The following is a 23889-nucleotide window of genomic DNA, read 5'->3' on the forward strand; positions in this document are numbered from 1 at the left end:
CCGCCGACACACCAAACAAAGAGGACAGAATTAATCAAACACAGCTTGCAGAGATTTTTGTCAGCAGAATTGTGACGATGGTCGCTGATCAAGGGTTGCTTCAGTTTTCCTATCCGTGTGACACCCACCAGCGGCTGTCCCAGATTTATCAAAGAATCCTACATCAGGTGTCACCGACCTTTGCAAAACTAGTTATGAAAAATGTGTATTTTAATACTAGATACTAAGCTCTCCTAACCGCTGCTGTTAGCGCTTACACATATTTTACATAAAAGCCTGCAAAGGAGTAGGACTTAAATATATGGCATTTTCCCTGCTACATTGCTTTTTCAGAGCGCTATTATTTTTGGCAATTAATGTGCGTAAATGCACTGGGAAGCCTACAGTGAATATTACTAAATAAATCTAGTGGGTGCGATGCCCAAGACATTTGTTCAGAGACCATATGTACCGTTCAGACTAATGCTGGGTACACACCAGGACGACTAGGGCCCGATCCCCTCAATCTAGATCCAATTCCGACCAATTGGATGTAGATTGTGTGCTGATTGGGCCCTTTTCTGTCCTGGTGTGGACCGATACGATGCGCGGTCCCGCGGGTCGGTCGGACGTTATTGAGATCCTACCTGCTGCAGGTAGGATCTCAATGACGACCATACAGCCGGGTGCGGGTCGCCATCGGATCGGACCCGCTCACGGTGCACATCGTGAGCGGGTCGTGCCCCCCCCCCCCCCGCGTCACCGTGAGCGGGTCGGACGAGCCACTGACGACCCGCTCACGATGGGTCGTCCTGGTGTGTACCCTACATAATACATGTCACTCCAGAGGATACAAACAATTTGGGACCAACATGAAAGAAAAGTCAGCAACCAAAAGTACCTTGTCGTCTACACACCATGGAGACAACCGTTTTATGATGGGACCAATAAACAGGACAATACCGTCATTAGCAATACACATGATATGCTGGGTATGGGTCATAGGATTGACAGTATAAAGGTCGACATACATTAGGTCAACAACTAAAGGTCGACAGGGTCGGAAGCTCAACACAAGCATTAGGTCAACAATGGGAAGGTCGACAGTCAAAAGGTCAGCATTCGTTTTTCATGGTTTTTGTCCCAATGTCGACGTATGTTGACATGGATACCATATCAGTGTACCGCTTCGCTCGCCATGCTTCGAGCATGATTATATTTTTCCTCCACGCCCTAGTGGATGGTAGGGTAGCCAGTTTAAAAAAAAAAAAAGAAGTGAAAAAAAAAACTCATGTCGACCTTTTCACTGTCAACCTTCCCATTGTCGACCTAATGCTTGTGTTGATCTTCCGACCTTAGGCCCGTGGACCTATTTCAGGTGCCGACCTTCATACTGTTGACCTAGTGACCATATCCTGATATGATAGATATGTACTTTGGATTTTTACTATATAGTCTAAATCAGAAGAAAAGTCAGTACATATCGCACAGTGTGTACACAACATGCGCTGCCGATGCGCTGCCCTGCGAGTTCTGTAGCGACAGTAAATATAGACTGTGCATGCAGGTCAATTTTTACTATATTGTATACAATCTAGTATGTAAAAATCACACAGACATATTTACAGTCGGTGGTTGTGGGCTTGGGCGAGTTCAAGGGAAATGGCATAGTCAAAATTGTCCATAGCCAAAATCACACCGTGTGTATACACCTCAAGTCTTCTCTTTGTTAATCAAGGGTTGCAGGAGTACTTTGGTATACAAGGTATCTCTCCAAAATGTCCATTTAAAAAATATGGAAATATGTGGACGGGTGATGTCGGGCTAACCAAGAGATTTACTGATATGATCAACTTGCCACCTCATCTCTCTCCAAGATTTGATAAACGCCCCCTGCACGCTCCTTCTGTAGCACCACTCTTATGAAGGTTGATTTGCATCAACTCAGCTAGAGCATTACCTATTCTAGGTAATGGAAAAAAACCCAGAATTAGGAGGAGATGCAACTAGTGGAATAAATCTGCCAACTCTTAAGTATCATAACTTGCATACTCAGTTACACAATAAGAGGTACTTGTGTATTATCACGGCGCCCCCGATGTTGGTCGTGCAATGTTTTAATCGCATCGCATGCCATGCACCCGATGGCATGCGATGCGATTTTTGCCCCCTATGCGATGAAAGATTGTATAAGCACCCTAAAGGGTGCTTTTAAGCACCCAAATGGGTGCTTACAATGTTAAATGCACCCCCAAGCCACCCCCTCCCCCCACTATAAACGTGAACCCGAAGCGTGGCGAGCGCAGCAAGCGCGCGAGGGGCGGCGGTACGCGTCCTCCGACCTTTTCATACCCCCACTATCCACGTCGGCGTGGAGTTGAGAATAGAAAGTGTGGCAAGCGCAGCGAGCCACCAAGCCCCGCGAGGGGACGCGGATACCTTCACAGGTATCCGCGTCCCCTCGCGGGCTTCACAGGTATCCGCATCCCCTCCCCATCGTGCAGTTGAGAACAGAAAGTGTGGCGAGCGCAGCGAGCCCCGCGGATACCTTCACAGGTATCCGCATCCCCTCGCGGGCTTCACAGGTATCCGCGGGGCTCGCCACACTTTCTATTCTCAACTCCACGCCGACGTGGATAGTGGGGGTATGAAAAAGGTCGGAGGACGCGTACCGCTGCGCTCGCCACACTTCGGGTTGACGTTGATCGTGGGGTGGCGTTAACAATTGGGGGGGCCATTTAACACTTCAGGGTGGCTATTTGGGGTCTGTGGGCCATTTAACATTGTTCCCTATGTAAAATCGGGTCAATTGGGCCATTTAACATTGTTCCCTATGTAAATCGCGGTAATCGCGTCGGTCGCATCGCATGCGGTTTTTGGCTGCATGCGATGCGACCGACGCGATTTTCCTTTTACCATTCATTTCTATGTGAAATCGCGGGCATCGCATCGCATGCCATTATAATGGCATGCGATGTACATGCGATGCCCGCGATGGGCTCCGTTCTAGGTAACAAGTACCTACACAAGTACCCAATAAGAATACAAACATCTACAAATATACAGATGGAGCGCCTCTTGTTATTGTGGGTCCTGGCGATGACCCGCCATCAGACGGAAGGGGGCGAGCGTGCATGAGATGCTCTGGTACCCCATTACATCTTAGCCCACCGCCACCTCCCCACCGGTCCCCGCACCCCTCACCCTGCCGTCTCCCTGAAGCGGAGACGGGCAGGGATTCTGCTCCCCGATGCCGAGTGACAGGGACGCGCCTGGGTATAAGCCGCTCACACGTCCCCGTCAGATGGATCGCCTTTTCACCAGCTGAGGGGATCTGGCGAGAGCTGGTGGTGCTGAATGAGAGGTGCTCCATCTGTACCACTAAACTCTGAACTCTGCCAACATTGGACCCTATGGTCTCCATACACCTATGCTAACATCACAGAGCTTAGAACTAACATATGAACAGTATCCACCTGCAAAGCCTGAAAACTAGCCAGCAAATCCCCCTTCCTCACATATGTAGGCATGATGGACTTCCGGGAGGGCTCAATAAGGGTTAGCACCATTAGGCAAATCCAGCATTTTCAGTTGTGGCAAACTATGAAATGATCACATGAACACAACTGTAGGGAGAAAAACTATAGAACATTCCATACTCTCATAGAAATAACAATATCCAGACCAACGGCTTAAAATGAAATAAAGAATAACTAACTTGGTGCAAACTTTTTCATTGAATGATAAGGGCCTAAGAGGGTATGCAATGTGCTGCCGCTATATCCGATGTGGGAAATAGCAGCAGCTCCCTATTCAATATGGTCATTAACCACAGCATTGATGCGGGATCACAGCAGAATGGGCCAGACTACAGAAGCTGTTGGGTCCGTTCTGCCGATAACGGCCCTGGATTGTCTTTATCTGGGTCGCAGATCGACAATCCACAGCCATTTTCACGGCCACGCCTCCTTTGCGCTCATCGGCAGGTGGGACGTTGAATCCATGTAAGGTTTGTAATTGAATGGCCCAGTAAATTAATACATATTGGAATCCGGCCTTAAACCAGCAAATGCAAATTGTTTGGAGTATACCTCCTGATATTCTACCAAACTTCTGGCTGGTCCAACTTTCCATGAATACTGCAGGGACTTCTAGATAATTATTTTTATTCTAATTCTAAATGTTCTAATTTGAATCCATAAACAACAGAACCTCAAAACACCATATCAACAAAATATTCTAACAAAAACAATCATATTAATAAAAATATGAGATCTAGATTATAGCAATTGGACATCTCTGCCTTGTTAGGCACACAGTTGGAGAACAGCTTAAGGAATGAAACCATTACTAGTATTCATAGAGAATACAAGTGCTCAAAGCAATCCCCAGAGACAATAAAATGCACCATGTATTTGCTTAATATTTTTCTGGAATTAACCCATCCCTCCTCCATTCAAGAAAAAGTAAAAAACATACAGTATATAGTACCATGGTGTGTAAAGAACCGTCTGAAACATAGGATAGGCTGCATTATTTCAATCATCATTTGTAGAAACCATCAATGGGGCCTGTCATAAAGCAAACAAAACCTCATTCTTTTTAGACTGATAATCTGTTAATGTACTGAATTAACCCAAAATATAAAAGTAGACAAACTGGACACAAGACAGACACCAGGTCATACTGTACAAATGGTTACAGGTCCACAATAGTTCCCAAACAGTGGCGTAGCTACGTTTTGGGCGCCCCCCCCCCGCTGCCGCCCCGCCAAGCACCCCCCGCCGCCCATGCAAGCGCCCCCCCCCCCCAATCCCCCGCAGCCTTACCTATCGCGCGCTGGTCCCGGTGGCTCCGTTCTTCTGCTGAGGACCACCACAAAATGGCCGCCCCCATACAGCAGACAGTTTCAGAGAACTGTGTGCTATATGGGGACGGCCCCTTTGTGGTGGTCCTCAGCAGAAGAACGGAGCCGCTGGGACCAGCGAGATAGGTAAGTCTGCGGGGGATTGGGGGAGGGGTGTAACTATAGCACCGCAGCCCCTGGCGCCCCCACATGCACAGTGCCCCCCCCCCACGGGGGCTGCGGTGCTATAGTTACGCCGCTGTTCCCAAACCCAACTATGGGTGACTTGCTCATAGCTATTCCATACTGTATTAGAGAAAAGGAAAATAAATGAAAATTGTGTGGGTGTGGGTGGAGGGGGGGGGGGGGGGGGTTGGGATTCAGTTCCTCACATTGGATCGCACAATTGCTGATATAAACAGAAATGGTCATGTCATGGCACATGTATGGCCAGTGGGACAGATCTGCATGGTGCATGGTGCATGGTGCATGGTGCATGGACAGTGGGCCTTATTCAGATCTGATCGCAGTACAAATTTGTTCTCAAAATAGGCAAAACCATGTGCACAGCAGGTGGGACAGATGTAACATGTGCAGAGAGAGTTAGATTTGTGTGGGGTTTGTTGAAACTGAAATCTAAATTGCAGTGTAAAAATAATGCAGCCAGTATTTATCCTGCACAGAAACAAAATAACTCACCCAAATCTAACGCTCTCTCTATATAGGTTACACCTGCCCCACTTGCAGTGCATAGTTTTGCCCATTTTGAGAACACATTTGTACTGTGATCAGATCTGAATAAGGGTCAGTGTCTAGATGCAAGGAGAGGAATGGAGGTAATTGCAAGGACAGTGGAAGGGGAGCAGGTCACACAACAGAACATAGGTAGGATGTAGGACACACTCAAATTTATGGGGGAGGATTGTCATGTCAAACACCTCAATATGAAACACAGTTAATCCAACATGCATTCAGGATACAAGCAATCTGGATTCGGGCAGAAACACCATGTTGAAGCTAGTCAAGCTCAACCTCTGCTCACCACTTCACAACAAAAGAAAGCACCTAGACAGCTGACAACAGTGTTACGTGACTGGGAATCATGAGAGGATTGCTTTAAACAGGACCAGCCTCTGATGTACAGTATAATTATTATTTACACATTCTTTTCTGCACTATTATGGGACTGTACAGAACATAAAGTACAATGTCCATATATCAGTGTAAATCTCTTATGCTGTGGAAAGTTGCCATTATGTAGCATGGAATAATAGCATTGAAGATTGACAAATACAAACCAATATTTGCAGCCTATATTCTAAAAATGACACTTTGCTCAGTATGGACACATGAATACGCTACCATTGAATATAAAAGGGAATGTATTTCTACAATCATTTAAAAACAAAAAAAAAACGCACCATTGAACTAAAGGGTTAGTGGCACGCTCAATTGTAATCCCCCATTGACACTGAAGGAGATCACAATGATTAGACATAATGGAGCTTTGTGATATGGATCCCTGCCAGTCCTAATTATACCAAAATGATAACACAGGTGCAATACAATTAGCTCTTTCATCCTCCTCTACTTCGTATCTGTGAACAGAAGAACCATTTTCACACTATTATTTGTATTTATATTTCACATATTTATGTTAGAGGGCTAGAGGTATTCCCTCAGCTGCAAGAGGCATCTGGTGCCCGGCTATCAATTTATCTACGATGCAGTACCATTGTCTTTCCATTTCTATCTCAGTGATGTAACTGCCTGCTGGGTAACTGGCAGGCTGTATCCTCCTACTCAGTCACACATGTCCGTAACAAGACATGCTTGTATGCTAATAAAGTCTTTGTTAGTTATGTCACCTTAACTCTCTGTTCCATGCTCTCTACCCCATCTGTACCACCCCTGAATGTATGCCCTTCCACTTTAGAATGTAAGCACTCACAAGCAGGGCACTCTTCCTTAATGTGCTTTTCCTTCACTTACTTAACCACCTTTGATGGCACCAAATCCTGCGGTTTCTGCCATGCTGATACAGCAATGTACCCTGTACTTGTCATCTATTGTATTCAAAGACAGTGCATTGAAGTTTTGCCTGGGTTGCAGAGAAACTTTACATCGGCCCTGAGTGTGATGATTAATCCCGATTCATCCTCTCTCTAATACGGACTCCTGTAGGTCTTACATGCTGCTACATTTTTATACACATAACATTAATATGATAAATATGGAGAAAAAAAAAAGAAGATTAGATTAAGGTAACATAAAAGGTAATAAATACAACTTCTTCCTCCTATGTAAAAAATTATTGAATTGTATCATGGTTGTAGCCGCATCTCCAGTATCATCCATTTCTGTGAAATGTCTCCTGCTATCTTTCTTCCAATCCAGACATGGCTTATTCCTTGTTTTATGGTTTAGTTTTTGTTTTTTATATTGTTTCTTAAATGCCCATCTGCTGACCATGCCCTTCCTCATATCCAAGTGGCAGGGCGCCAGCTTTCTGCATTTCTGGCATTCAAAAGGGGAAGATTTTACAGTTCCCTCTTTATGACTTGCTTACAAGAGAGAATTATCATTTTTAATTTAAAAAATTTGGATTTATGATCATCCGTACTACCATGCTTAATGTCAATGAGTGGCAGTTACATCTATGTGCAGGAGAAAAGAAGGCGGTAGTATTTGTTGGGACAAAGGGTGATTACAGCCACACTGAAAGCTGGGAAGATCATATAATGTATATGGAGATAATATGGTTTGTCCATCAGTGTCAGAGGACTTACGCCCTAAATTAAATTAACTTAATGAGCCTCAACTATAGGGGTCGATCCAATTCTGAGCACTGTGCAACAGTGATATTCAGCTGCTCACGTCACTGTATATTATGGTAGCCAAGCATCATTACTTATCATGCACATCTCTATAGGGATGTAGGAAAATGCTAGCAATACTACTGGTCAAAAAGTTACTCTGTTTTAGTAGTCACTTTCTTTGAACCCAAAAACGCATTTGTTTTTTTCTTATTAAAAATATGTTTATGGGGGCGTGGCCAGCGACTGGACTGAGCAGACGCCATTACACAGAGCTCCAGGGAGAAAGCAAAGAAAAACCCCGATATATATCTGGAAAAGCCCCACCAAAGGAGCATCTGTGGCCAGTCCGGCTGAGGAGTGACGGAGAAGCAGATCGACACCCGCCACAGCCGCATCGGAGCTCCGAGGCGCGAGCGCAGGATCGCGGCCTACACAGAAGACGGAGCCGCGGCCTCGAGTTCTGGGACACCGGAGACGCCGCCTGCCACGACGCACGTCCTGGACAAGAGGGGGATACCCAGACACTTCCCCAGCCCCGCGAGAGGTGAGTGGACAGGAGGGGAGACCCAGACACAGCCGCGCCAGAGCCCCGAAAAGCGAGCGCTGAACCGCGGCCTTCACACGGGCCGAGACCGCGGCCTCAAGTCTGACGGCGGTCGGGGACGCTGAAGGCGTCGCCTCCCGCACACCGCACGCCATAGAGGAAACAGGCACCCCGATACCGCCATAACACCCCCCCTAACGAGGTGAGCAGACAGAGGGGAGAGGCTGTAGAAGCCAGACCCAGAGCCAGTGACCCAGCAACAACCAGGGCACGGGGAAAAGGGCAGAGACTGTGCCCCAGCCCAGAAGCCTGCACTATACACAGGGAAAAGGACTGGACAGTATATACTGAGGGCTGAAAAATACAAAGAAGCGACAAAACCTTCCTGCCAAGACACAGACAGAGGGGCCTGATTCAATTCAGCTCATCATAGTAAAAGGCCATAAGACCATCTGCAGCAGCTGTAATACTCCCTCTCTTTGTCCCCCTCCACTCCACTCCACTCCATTTCACCCTACCCCATCTTGTCCTATCCAAAACATATCAGTTGGTCTCATCCCACTCCAATTCAACTTCTGAACTCTAGACTCTGAACTCTAAACACTGTACCCTGAACCCTGAACTTTAAACCTCAAGCTTAGAAATCAGATCTGAACTAGTGCTGACACAATACAAAACTCAGCCACTATAGTGAAGTGTAAAGGATCACCCGCATTGCTTACTGCCGCTGGTCGGAGGAGCTGCAGGGAATCCTAATACCCAACATCAGGATATAGCCAGCATACACGCATTGCTGATGCTCACCACCATGGATAAATTTGTAGCCAAGCCGCAAAGGGCGCAAAAGAGTAGCCAACAGAGTAAGGGACGAGGAAAGGTGGCGGCCCCTATATCCACCCCAAACTCCCCTACATCAGCACAAGAGGAAGACCCAGACACAGACCACAACCCGGCCTTGCCGACGCAAATGTCGACGCAAGACATCACAACCATTCTGGCTACACTCTTAGATCAAAAACTTGCCCCAATCAAAGAATCGATAGACTCTACCCTGACCCAGCTGACGCAACATACCCAGAGGCTGTCGGAAGCAGAGCAGAGAATCTCTGACCTAGAGGATGAGCTGGAGAAATCGAAAGCAACGATAGCCCAACAGGAGAAGTTGGTAACCACTATACATGACAAACTCGAAGATCTGGAGAACAGAAACAGAAGAAACAACGTGCGCATCATAGGTCTGCCAGAATCGGTGAAAAATTCAGAACTTATGCAGCTGGTGACGGACTGGCTACCCAGCGAACTGGGCCTTACCCCACAGGGGGTTCCCCTAATGGTTGAGAGAGTCCATCGTATAGGGCCAGACAGACAGACCAATAGAGACAGACCAAGACCGGTCATAATGCGCATACTCAATTATGCAGACAAAGTCCGCCTCTTAGATGCATACAGGAAATGCAAGGATTTGCGATATCAAGGAGCCAAATTGCTGTTGTTCCAGGACTTCTCTTTCCTAGTTGCCGCACAAAGGAGAGAATTTGCACCGGCTTGCAAGCAGCTATTCGAAATGGGCCGCAAATTTGCGCTACTCTATCCGGCAAGGCTCCGAGTAATACATGAGGGTCGCTCCTACTTTCTAGACACCCCACAGGCAGCGAAAAACTTCATAGACTCTCTCAAAGATGAATCTGCCTCCCACATGTCAGACGCAGACTGACCCTCTAAGATAGAAAAGGACTGTCGTCATCATATCCTTTTATGTGATACACATGTTTAGGTTATTGACTAGAATAATTCACCATATATTCCAATTACCTTTAAATTACAGTTTATTGTTGTTTAGTAATATGTTTTACGTGATAGGCCCGACACAAACATGTGTGGGCACGAGATTGCAGAGTTCAGAGTTATGTTACTATAAGTGGCGACATACATGGTCGCAGTATTGGTTCCGAAAAATATTTTTTAAAAATGTTTGCTCAATATTTCATTGTGTTGTGAATGAGAAACATTATAAGGTACTTGTGTATTTTGGCGGCGCCCATCGCATCGCATACCATAACACATACGATGGTATGCGATGCGACGCGATATCGTACGATAGTGCACGATGGCATACAATTTTGAAATTGTATGCCATTGTACATGGCATACGATGCCATACGATGCGATGCGATGCGATTAAACATTGTATAAGCACCCTAATGGGTGCTTATACAATGTTAAGCACCCAAATGGGTGCTTACAATGTTAAATGCACCCCCACGCCACCCCCCACTATAAACGTGAACCCGAAGCGTGGCGAGCGCAGCGAGCCCGCGAGGGGCGGCGGTACGCGTCCTACGACCTTTTCATACCCCCACTATCCACGTCGGCGTGGAGTTGAGAATAGAATAGTGTGGCGAGCGCAGCGAGCCACCGAGCCCGAAGCGTGGCGAGCGCAGCGAGCCCCGCGAGGGGACGCGGATACCTTCACAGGTAAACGCGTCCCCTCGCGGGCTTCACAGGTGTCCGCGTCGCCACGGACACCTGTGAAGCCCGCGAGGGGACGCGTATAACTGTGAAGGTATCCGCGTCCCCTCGCGGGGCTCGCTGCGCTCGCCACGCTTCGGGCTCGGTGGCTCGCTGCGCTCGCCACACTATTCTATTCTCAACTCCACGCCGACGTGGATAGTGGGGGTATGAAAAGGTCGTAGGACGCGTACCGCCGCCCCTCGCGGGCTCGCTGCGCTCGCCACGCTTCGGGTTCACGTTTATAGTGGGGGGTGGCGTGGGGGTGCATTTAACATTGTAAGCACCCATTTGGGTGCTCAAAAGCACCCTTTAGGGTGCTTATACGATTTTTGGTCGTATAGGGGGTCAAAATCGCGTCGCATCGCATCGCATGCCATCGGGTGCATGGCATGCGATGCGATGCGATCTGTTCGTCGTACGACGGACATCGGGGGCGCCGCCAAAATACACAAGTACCCATTATAATTATATAGGCACAATAAGTCATTGTACAATTACTACCAGGGCCTCCAGTCCGCTCGCTGGGACGGATGAGAGGGCCAAAAATAGAAATAGCTACAGAATGGTCAAACCAAAAACAGGTATAGGATAGAAACAAACACTACAACAGATAGTATCACTAGAGTGCAGCGATCATTAAAGTTCATATCGTGGAACGTAGAAGGGCTTAACACCCCAATTAAAAGGCGTAAGATCATGACCCACTTGAAGAGACTTAAGCCAGACATAGTATTTCTTCAAGAGACCCACTGGAACATAGAAGATGCTAATGTACTAAGGGACACCTGGGTGGGGGAATTCAAGGCCGCATCATACACCTCGAAACGTAGAGGGGTGGTCACATTGTTTCGTAAACACCTCCCCTATACCATAAAAGAGGTGTGGACAGACCCAGAAGGGCACTTTATCTTCATAAAGATAACAATGTTTGGCCTGATATACACTCTAATTAATGTATATGCCCCTGTCAGTCAACACAAATTATTCTTTACATCGATCTATTCCAAGTTAATACAGTGGGCTGAGGGGGAACTGATTATGGGAGGAGATTTTAACTGCGTACAGTCCCTGGGCCTAGATAGGTCCACGGGAACGGGGGGGGATGGGGGGAGAGACGATGCCGCCCATACCAACATACTAACCAATAACCTCAACCTATGTGATCCGTGGAGATGCCGATACCCAGTATCCAGAGAATATTCATTTTACTCCCACCCACACCACTCCTCATCCAGAATAGACTACTGGCTATTGTCTAAACCATTACTCCATAAGGTTATTGATGCTGGGATCAATCTCATTACGTTGTCTGACCATGCCCCAGTGTGGTTCTCATTGTCCCTCACAGACCCGATAACAACCACATATAACTGGAGGTTCCCCTCCTACCTAGCTAATTCCTTTGACTTCCACACCAACCTGAAACATGCAATTAACATGTATCAGAAAGACAATACGGAGCACGAAAAAGACATCAACTTGTTTTGGGCAGCGGCTAAGCCGGTGATCAGGGGCCAAATTATAGAATATGTGGCCAGGAAGCGCAAAAAATTGAGAAACGCCATAGAAATATGTAGTACCAAGCTGTCGGAAGCCTATAATGCAATGCTATTAAGCGACACAGAGGAGAACCAGGCTTCATATAGAACGGCCAAACAAGCCTATGATGCCCTATGCACTGAAAGAGCACAGTTTACACATAATGCGCAACGAAATAGATATTTCCGGGGGTGTAATAAGGCAGGGAAACTATTGGCAAATCTAATTCGCACACACACAACCCCATCTCAAATTCTACAAATACAGACCCCCAGGGGATCCCTCATAGACAACCCACAAGAAATACTACATACCTTCCAGGACTTTTATAAACAGCTGTACTCAGCACCACCTGACAACCACACAGAAGGACTAGACTTCCTCAGAATGGCCGAATCACCTACACTCACCCCAGAGGAAAGAGAATCTTTGATGTCCCCTGTCACAGAATTAGAAATATCACCACTTATCAAATCCTTGACAAAAGGCAAATCTCCAGGTCCTGATGGATTAGGGGCTGAGTACTATCAAATGGCCCATGATCAGATACTAACACACATCACCTCCCTTTTTAACTCCATGCTATTAGGCAATCCCCCACCGGACAGATTCACAGAAGCTAGGATTGTAGTATTCCCCAAACCGGGGAAAGACCCTCAAAAGGTGCAATCATATAGACCTATATCCCTGCTTAATCAAGACCTCAAACTTTTCACCAAGCTACTAGCTCAGAGATTACAACCCATATTATCAAGGATTCTCCACCCGGCCCAAAACGGGTTTGTAAGAGGGCGAACCTCCGTACATAATGTAAGAACACTAATTGCTGCCATGCATAAGTCGAGCCAACTCTCATCCAAGGACACCATTATAGTCAGCTGCGATGCCGATAAGGCGTTCGATAGGGTCTCCTGGCCGCATATTCTAAGAGTTCTACAAGCCCAACAGTTTGGGGAAGGATTTATGAACGTATTCCGTATGCTATACTCAGACCCCACAGCACACATAATGGTAAATGGCCTCAACTCTACAAATTTTACATTATCGAGGGGAACACGCCAGGGCTGCCCGCTCTCGCCCCTATTTTTCAACTTAGCCCTAGACCCACTAATTAGGGTCTTCATGAAAGATGAGACTTGGAAGGGGATCCAAATGGGGGGGCTGGACATAAAGGTATCAGCATTTGCTGACGACTTGCTACTGTACATCAGCAATCCAAAAGAGGCCATACCGAACTTACAACAGACCATGACAGACTTCCACAGGGTGTCCGGATTCCTAGTCAATTTTGACAAAACAGAGGCCCTAGCGTTGTGTCCTGAAGCTATGCAGGGATGGACATATGAGTTCCCATTTCGATGGACGCAGGAATACCTGACATACTTAGGTCTGAGGTTCCCTAGACAGGTATCTGACACATACTCCACCAACTACTCACATTCCATCACCCAATTAAAAGCAGACTTTTCAAGGTGGCAGCACCTACCTCTCTCGTACCTGGGGCTGTGCCATCTGTACAGAATGGTCTCGTTTCCTCGCCTCCTGTATCCGGTCCAGATGCTGCCTTACCTCATAAATAAACAGGATATCATGCAAATCAATAGAGCACTCACTAAATTTATATGGGCAGGCAAACGCCCGAGAATTGCGCTATTCAAGTTACAGCAACCCCTGTCTCTTGGAGGTATTAACCTCCCTAATATTCAGGACTATGCACTAGCGTCTAACGTGAGGTATGCTCTGGACTGGATACAGGGGTCCAACCACTATGTAGATCGGGCGATAGACCAAGCATTCCTACCCAATACTACACTAGTGGCACACCTGCACTCCCCAATGGGAACTATAGAAATGACCACGAAATCTAATCCCTTACTATATACCCCGTACATAGCTTGGCGATCATGGAGACAACGATCCAAACTGTGCGTCACTCGGACTCTGTTCTCAACCCTAACTGGTAATAAAGATTTCCAAGAGGGCATCCCAGACCAGATATATGGGAGATGGTACAACCAGGGCCTCCGAATGATATACCAATTTCTCAACTCGGACCATACCACCATACTTACACTATCAAATTTAAGAGAAAAGTTCCCAAACATACATATCCCAATATTCGCATACTTCCAAGTCAGAAGTTATATCACCAAACTACTACCCACCCTACCAAAGGCCGAATTTACTAATACCCTTAATAACTTAATAATCACAAGCGAGGGAAGGTCAATTTCGACATCAGTAATATATGAATTCATCAGGAAGAAAATAGACTTAAACACTAATACTACGGGCCTCTCCAAATGGCAGGACGCACCGACAGGACTGAGCACCCTAGATGTAATAAGACTCACGGTTAAACTCAACAAGCAAATGGTGTCAGCGTCGTATGCAGAAATGCAATACAAAATCCTACACAGGGCTTATTTCACCCCAAAGCTCAGACACATAACGGGAATAGCGGATAATTCAAATTGCTTTAAATGCTCCTCACCAGATGCAGAAATTACGCACTGTCTTTGGTCCTGCACAGTAGTACAGACCTTCTGGGCCAAGATACAGGCATACATTACTAATACACTACACATCACATTCAAGATAAGTATGAACTGGGCGCTGTGGAATTACTACCCTCCCTCACTTAACCCAAAACTTGTACAGGGCACAAAACTGTTGTTAGCCAGAATAGCGACAGCGGCAAAAAAAACCATACTTTCCAAGTGGATACATCCAGAAGACATACCATTATCGCTATGTATGCCTAGACTGATATACATGTACCAGATGGACTGGGTTGAATGTATGGGGGATGTAGAGACTAGATCGGAGAAATTTTTGGATATATGGCTACCCTATGTGGTAACACTACCAGCAAGTGAAAGAGATACGATAAGGAAAATTGTTTATTTAACAACTTGGTACAACATGGCTGCTTTAACGGCGGGCAAGCCACCCTTCTAGGTTTTGTCTAAACGGATACGCCCACAACACATCCAAGAGATGCACTCTGATGAATCCTATATCTGTATGCACTAACTCATGATATGCTGCTGTACAATGTGCCTAAGCCGAAGAAATTGTGTAAACAATTACAATGCAATGATTGTTATCTATTTCTGTTCAATTGTGAATAAAAATATTTAAAAAAAAAAATATATGTTTATCATCTATGATTCATGGTTCTGCTACATTCCAAGCTATTCTAGGTTATTATGAAGGGACCCATGATACCACATTAGGGCCATTCCCTTTCAAGTACAAACACAAAGGAAACTTCTACTTGATAATACAGCTCAACTCTTTGCATGTTATTGTGTTTTTGTGTTATTTTTCAATTACAATTATGAGAAAATTATAATTTAACTTTTCAATCAATGTTGTAACCACAGAAGTTTCACAGCTACAGATATTTTTAGAGTGTCACATATGGGACATTTAATGAATTGGACAATTATAGAATTTTGCACCGCACGTGTGCCTGTGGCAGAGAGATGGCATTGCATAGCTAGGCACACACACACACAATATGATTTTTTATGAGCGATATGCACGATAACGATATTGTTGTTGATATCATCATCATACATATCGTTCAGTGTGTACCCATTATATCATTAACTATGCGCACTCCTGAAGATCGTTAATGAAAACCCTGATTGACAATATCGTCAGATTTGACTGCATGTTTAGACAAAGACTGCATGTACGGCGATATTATTAACAATATCATTCAGTGTTTACCCGCGGATCATTTGTTTTCACTGCCCTGCTGATCTCTTTACCGATATTGGTAGTGCCACATATTGCATTTCATAAGCACCACTAGGGCAAGAACTGATCACTTACTAAACATTCTCAATATAGAGCTGTGAACTATGTTTACACTACATAAATAACAATAATACAACAGCAACATGCCCAAGTTGAAGTGTTTATATTCACAACAGACGACTCACTGTGTAAATGTGCCACAACACACTGAACAAATCTTTATGGCCAAGTTCCATGCTTACAGATCAGGAAGCCCGCCGGCCAATCACGTAAGCTCAATCCACTAGTTTTATCCAAACGTACATGTAATAGGGTAAATCAATATACAGCTGTGACCATTTGTACAACGCAATGTACCAAAGCATAATAATATTTATAACAGTGTATGTGATATTAAATATAACAAAACCTCAAACACAAAACACAAATGACTAATATATGCCAATGCCATACAGCTTTCTGTACATGGGTGGTGTGGTACAGTAAACCATGAACACTGCAACTGAATAAAAACAAAATTCCAATGTTATAGAATGCACAAGTGAATCCTTCAACAAATACAAAGCATGTATATTATACATTTCCTTTGTACGGCGCTGCAAAACACTTGTGGCACCTTATAAATAAATTATTAATAATAATCTATTATCACTGATAAGTTTATGTAGCAGCTGCACATTAATAACAGTGATCAGATTCAGCAGCATTGTAGGAGGCTGGTAGTACACACACCCAGAGAATGGATGGATATAAGCAATGACTGCATCTATACTGTGTGTATGATGAAGCATAAGCCTTGCAGGTCTTGTTTCTCTCTAGTGTCACATGTCATATACAGTGCTGGATAAGCAGGGTGGTTGTATGGCCTGGCTCACTGGAATGCAATCGCTTTGCAATATAATGAAGGCTGACAATGGTAACTGAGCCAACACTGGGTTGCACACCCCCTTTTAGTAAATAAATAAAGCTATCTGCCAATGTCTCACTCACTTGTAAGGCCTAATGAGAGGTTCTGCAGCAGCTTAGTAAAACTAGTGGGCGAGCTTCTGGTTGCATAGCTTATGTGTGATAATGTGCACACGGGACGCCCACTGGTGGGCAGCACAGATCAATGTCAGGAAGGTGGGTTTGTTTCCCTGTCACAGAGCAGACAGCCATCCCCTGGGTTCACACCTCTATTAGACAAGCTGCAAACCCACTCTATCTGCCAGGGACACCTTCCAATGTATGGGTCAGTGCCCTGGTGCCCATAAATGGCCAGTGCAAGGCATAGGGTAATATTGGCTTACACTGGCAGTGCAAGGGCAACGGTGTTATGTGCTGTCAATAGCAGTTCAATAGATAATGCACCCTGGCAGTGGCGGGTGCAAGGGTTAATGTACTAATGCCCCTCCCTGGCAGTGCAAGGGTTAGCACCCCCTCCTCCTTACCGTCTATGTTCTCCCGGTCACTGATGTGCTGCAGGTTGCACCCTGTATCCTCCCTGCTGATGTCCTGCTCCGGTCGGTAGGACTCCAGCCTGGAGTGAGCATTTCTCCGCAGCTTGGGGCTGGAGGACACGCAGCACGATGTGGTGTTCCCCATGGTGGTCCCCGGGGTACCCCACCTCACCCCCCTGTGCCTCGCCTCTTAGCAGCAGGAGCAGCAGCGCACAGCAATGATGGAGGGAGGCAGCAGATGCGGATGACAGTGCTGGGGTGTTACTGCTGCTTGCAGGGCATCTCCATGGGTACACAGCGTGCAGGGGACTGAAAGAGGCAGGGCCGCCCCTCTTAGATCATGAGCAGCCACAGACCCTCATACTGAGCCCGGCACACAGGCATCTCCCCCAGCCTGCTGCTCATGATTAATATCCACTAATAATGAGGCTTCTTGTCCCTGGTACACAGGGGCTCCTCCTCCCTCTCCTCCCCAGCACCATCACCACTCTGCCCGGGGCTGTCACTACAAAAGGTTCCGGTTCAAGGGGGTGGGAATATGGAAAGTACGAGGCTGCAGCTGTGCTGGGTCTCATACTTACATCATATATCACGGCCTCTGATCTCCTGCTGGGTCTCATACATACATACATACATACATACATACATACATACATACATTCATACATGCATCTCATCACGGCCTCTGATCCCCTGCTGGGCTCATGCATGCAGCATCATATCACGGCCTCTAATCCCTTCCTGGCACTCATGCATGCATCATATCACGGCCTCTGATCCCGGCTGGCACTCATGCATGCATCATATCATGGCCTCTGATCCCCATTATTATTTATTTATTTATTTATTAACAGCTTCTTACTGTATATAGCGCACACATATTCTGCAGCACTTTACAGAGAATATTTGAACATTCACATCCGTCCCTGCCCCAGAAGGGCTTACAATCTACAATTCCCTACCACATGTACATGCACACTCGTTCATTCTAGTGTTAATTTTGGTTAGGATCCAAATAACCTACCAGTATATTTTTGGATTATGGGAGGAAACCGGAGAACCCGGAGGAAACCCACGCAAGTACGGGGAGAATATACAAACTCCGGACGGTGAAATCCCGCACGGCCAGGGACCCGTGCCGCACACATTAGTTGTGAATGGACACTATTGTGTCCATTCACACGGGACGGCCACGGCATGGCCGCACGGCTGCAGCCGGATCCCACCACTGGAAGGGACGGCTGCCGGGCTGTGGCCATCCCCTCCATGATAAAGTACTGTGTGCGGCACGGCTCCCTGGCCGTGCGGGATTTCACCGTCCGGCAGGAGCCGGAGTGTGTGAAACCAGCCTGAAGGCGCCCATTGCCTTCCACACCACACTGAATGGGCAGAACGGACACTGCAGTGGTAAGATCCGGCTGCTACCCGGCGGCCGCGCCGTGAATGGACACAGAGCTGTCCATCACACACTGTAGGGGCGGCACGGCTTTTAAGCCGTGCGGTAATTTCCCGTCCGGCAGGAGCCGGACAGTGTAAAACCGCCCTTAGGGCCATGGTGGGAATCGAACCTATGACCTCAGTGCTGTGAGGCAGAAATGCTAACCATTACACCATACCATGCTTTTTTATCTGGTACAGTGGTAGTGGTAAAATGCTGTCCCCGCAAGTAGTCTTTATGGTTGGGACAGCTTCTCTGTGTGCCCACAAAAACTGCGCTACATCTCCTCTGCCTTTTTCATTATGGCCCGCAGTGGACAGCTGGCCTTCTATGAGTCATTCCAACTCATTATTGGTACTGCTAATGCCAGCTGCAGATCCTTTCATTACACAAGGAAAGTGAAAAGGGGATCCGGATGATAACTCAACAGTGTCTAGGTCAGTGTTTTTCAACCACAGTGCCGTGGCACACTAGTGTGCCTTGAGCTGTTCTCAAGTGTGCCCCAGATCTAGAGATGCCCAAACCAGTTTACAGCCACCTCCAGGTCAAATGTTATTTACTGGTCTCTTCTTTTCATGTAAAGGGCCAATGTATTTTATTTTGTTACCTGTGGGGACCAGTGTGATTGTTTTTTATATGGGGGCCAATAGGTTTGTTTTCTTTCCTGTGCGGGCCAATGTGTTTTGCCCTGTGAGGATCTCATGGTGTGCCTTGGCAATTTTCAAATCTTATTTAATGTGCCGCAAGGTAAAAAGGTTGAAAATCACTGGTCTAGGTTGATAGGCAATCGGTCAACATCATATAGTCAACATGCATATAGAATAGAATCAACTTTATTGGCCATGTGTGCTTGCGCACACTAGGAATTTTTTGTGGATATACAGTGCACTGAGTGCAGCATCAAGTAGGGATGAAGGGGGGGGGGGAGAGGCATTACATACATTACATGTGGGGAACACATGCCCGCCGAGCAGCACAGCGCCTAGGCAGCCATCAGCGGCGGCCAGGTAGGTAACAGTTAGGCAGGGACAGTACAGTTATCACAAAGGGGTCATATACCCGCCGAGCTGCACAGCGCTTAGGGAACCATCAGCGGCGCCACTGGTCATTGCAGCAGCCAGGTAGGTAACAGTATGAGCAAAGACATCGCAGTTAAAGCCGAGACAGTACAGTTATCACACAGGGGACACAAGGTTACATATGGCTGAGTGCACAGATCCTAGGCAACCATTTGCTGCACCAACTTCCTGTAGGAGAACCACAGCAGCAGAAGGGCTCAACAGCACACAGCAGGATGGATCCTTAGGCTGTAGGGGGGGGGGGGGGGGGGGCAGTGTGTCAGGGCCCTGGCTGGAGCTGCAGCTGGGGGAGGGGTTAGTCAGAGAGTCAGTTGGGCTGGAGTCAGAGTCAGGGGTGAATTTATGAAGCTTGGAGAAGTGTTATCTATCCCCATAAAGAACGTTATGAGCAAGGTGATAATGGTTCAGCCAATCAGCTCTTACCTGTCAATTTACATATTATAGCTGATTGGCTGAACCATTATCACCTTGCTCATAACGTTCTTTATGGGGATAGATAACACTTCTCCAAGCTTCATAAATTCACCCCTCAGTGAGGCTGGAGTCCATGGGCACTGGGTGTTTACGGCCTGGAAGCACGGCCGGGGATCATGGTGTCTGTATTGTGGGGGGGGGGGGTGCCGTGGCCTGCGCCGGGGGGGTCATCCTCCTCCATCTCACCACACCTCTGGCTGTGGTCCTCTGGTCCGGTGCAGTGGGGGTAGCATCCTGCTTTTGCCACTGGGGGGGCGCTTCCTTGTCCTGCACTGGGGACCGCAGCTGCGTTCACGCGGGGGGGGGGGGGGGCACGCAGCTGTATCCTTGCCAGGGGCCTCCTCCAGATGGGGGCCTCCTCCGATCTCCTCTCCGGAGGAGGCTGGGGGCCTCCTCCGATCTCCTCTCCTGACGATCTCCACTCTATCTGTGGCCACGACCGGCAGCCTCGTCCGGGCTCCCCTCCTGCCGCTCGCTCACCACTCTCTGTGTTCTCCGGATCTCTGGGTGGCAGGGGATGGGGGCTCCGGGTGATGGAAGCCGGTAGCCCCGCAAGTGTGCAACCATCCCCGGCCTCCACCGGGCATGGTACGACATGTTAAAATGGACAACATTGGAATGGTTGCCACTTGAAACCTTAAACTATTTTTCATACATACTTTATCATCCACGTGTATTCTTTGTGAAGTTAGCTATGAGAGGCGACGCGGTGCAGTAATTTGGAATCAATTTGCTGAAATCTACAGATTAACACACAAAAAAACCCTTTAAAAAACGCAGGTCGTCCTTTTCTAGTGAATTTTCGTTAATGTTGGCCTTGTGCCTGTTTTGGGGTTGACCTAGATGCTGTCAAACTTTTTATTGTCAACCTAATATACCACACCCAGAGAAAAGGGGGGAAAACCAAAAAGGTTATATGCAAACACAAGTTATGCATTAATAGCCTACAAAGTTGCAAACTCAAAGTTTTAAATGAATACTTCTCTATTCATGTATGTGATCCTGGTTGCTCCCCACTTGTTTGGGAAGCTCATAAACCCGTTATTAGAGCACATGTCATACTGCTTTGCTTTATATAGAAACAGAGAGCAGAAACACCTTCTCCAGTCCCTTACGGACCAGAAGGTAAATTTACTAAAGCTCCTAAGAATGAAAAGGGGCAATGTTGCCCATAGTAACCAATCAGATTCTGTCAATCATTTCTAAGATGCAATAGAGAAAAGATAGACATAATCTGATTGGTTGCTATGGGGACATTGACCTATTTTTCATCTTTAAGAGCTACAGTAAATTTACCCCATCCTATATTTTTAATATTCAATAACATGCTTCCCTCCAACCTTCTCTTCCCATCTCTTTTCCTGATTATTTATCTTCTCGGCTCTTCCCCGGATTGGTTCCTTCCTTTCCGAGTCACTTATACCCCTTTCACACTGCAGCTCTTAACCGGTATATTGCCGTTTTTTTAGCATTTTAAAACGGTTAGTATGTTCATTCTAGCACCCGCTATCTTTGAAAACCCATGTAGTTTCTCTTCCCTGCCTGGGGTGTCGCTGTCTGCTGCAGTGCTTCTAGCACAGTGTGGTCTCTATATCAGCACTGATATGCAAACCAGACCGGTGCTAGAAACACCACAGCAGACAGCGACACCCCAGGCAGGAAAGAGGAACTACATGGGTTTTCAAACATAGCGGGTGCTAGAATGAACACTAGTTAGAGCTGCAGTGTGAAAGCTCCAGTCTGCATTTGCCGGTTACAAATAACTGGTATTTTTTATGCAGTGTGAACGGCTCTGAACCAGTATATAGGACTCAGGCAGTAGCTATGAGAGCAGTGCATATGTAATGAGCCGCTCATTATATATGCACATATGTAATGAGAGGCTCATTCATACAGTATGCACTGTGCTCATTACATATGTGCATATGTAATGAGTGGCTCATTATATATGCACTGCTCTCTCATAGCTACTGTCTGTCCTGCTTTTACACTGCAAACCTGTTTGAGACCCGGTATTTATGTGCGGTGTGAAAGGGGTTTAAAACGGTAATATATCGTTTTAAATACCATTTCAAAATACCGGGTCTCAAACTGTTGCACGCCGTCCGGGTGTCCCTGCACCCGGACGGACGGCGAGCACAGCGTCATCTGACGCTGCAGACGCAGCGTCATCTGACGCAGCGGGGGACGCTGCCGAGCAGCGTCCCAAGCCTCGCTCGGAGGCTAAGCGTCGGGGCGTTGCTAGGCAACGTCCCTGAGCTTCCGCCCGGCAGCCAGCAACGCGCGCGCCTGACGTCAGTCAGGCGGCACGAGATTTGAATAAATAGCCGGCGTCTGCTGGGCACAGACGCCGGTTATAGCTTTATGCACTCTGTGCTATTGGCTGTCACTCTCCGGTCCCCTGGGTCCTTTGGTCCCAGTTTTCCCGGCTGCAGATCTCCATTGCAGCCTGCCTGGTCTCCCAGCCTGTCAGCTGTGTTTGCCTGTGGATCCCTTGATTCCAGTACTTCACCAGACTCCTCTGCTGTATTTCATCGTCAGCCTGTGAGCCTGCAGTGGACCCACTATCTCCATCTTCCGTGGGTCACGTAAGTGCTCCAGTGGAGCTCTGGTCTTTATCTCCTTTGGTTCTCTGGCCCTCCGTGGCTAAGCCCCTCCGTGGGCCTGTCCTTGGTTATCTTCTTTTATATTCTTGTCCCCGTCTTCTTGTATGTGTTCCCTGGCCCCCGTCTGTCATTAGTGTTCTGTTTAGGCAGGAGTGTCACCGTTGTTCCTGGTCCCTGCTTTGGGAGTCACGGTCCCTTTTGAGTATTCTTGGGGACTCCCTTCTATCCGCTGGTGTCTGCGACTAGGTCGCACTCCCCGTCTTGGCCTGGTGCCGGCAGTTAGGGGCCAGTTTCCAGTTAGGTCCAGTAGTCAGCTTGTCCTCTTGAGTGTTCCCCGTGGCGATCGCTTACCCCTTGTCATCACATAAGACCTGGCTGCATCGGGGTCGGAGCGGGCTTAACTCGCTCCTTCGAACGCGGCGGCCACAGGTGAAGCCTAGCTCCGCAGGGGTTTGCCATCTGCCTCGGGGACTCAACAGAGAGAGTGTAGGACCCGCTGTGGCCGTCCTAACCGGCGGTCCCGGCTGTGGGCTCACGCCTTATCATCTCACCGTCTGGAACCCGTATTGTCCCTGGTACCCAGGCCAGGGCAACGTAACATTATAACCGGCCATAAAATTAAAAGACAGACTATATTTGGTCTTATAGGTCCTCCTGTTGTTTTTTGGGTGATTTCGTATTATGAGTACCACTCCCCAGACTTTCTCGGATCAGCTCCAGGGGCTTACACAGATGGTGCGGGAATTGTCGTTAAAGGTGGCTTCACAAGAGCAAAGGATGAGGCCTCCAGAGTCAGGAGGTTCAGACCCCAAGATGAACCTTCCTGATCGGTTCTCTGGGGATC

The 23889-nt window shown here is 47.3% G+C and overlaps 1 protein-coding gene across 1 annotated transcript in view; it reads right to left on the minus strand.

Annotated features, from left to right (window-relative positions):
* The window catches only part of CCNY (cyclin Y), a 161907-nt gene extending 143939 nt beyond the window's left edge, over positions 1 to 17968 (minus strand). Inside the window, exon 1 of the mRNA XM_083188813.1 lies at positions 17440 to 17968. Within this exon, the coding sequence (XP_083044939.1) occupies positions 17440 to 17593 (154 nt within the window). The 5' untranslated portion in view covers positions 17594 to 17968. The remainder of the gene's footprint in view (positions 1 to 17439) is intronic.
* Positions 17969 to 23889: the final 5921 nt, after the last annotated feature.

Source organism: Crinia signifera, chromosome 5 (assembly GCF_055691185.1).
Source record: "Crinia signifera chromosome 5, ASM5569118v1, whole genome shotgun sequence".
In the NCBI taxonomy this organism is placed as follows: domain Eukaryota; kingdom Metazoa; phylum Chordata; class Amphibia; order Anura; family Myobatrachidae; genus Crinia; species Crinia signifera.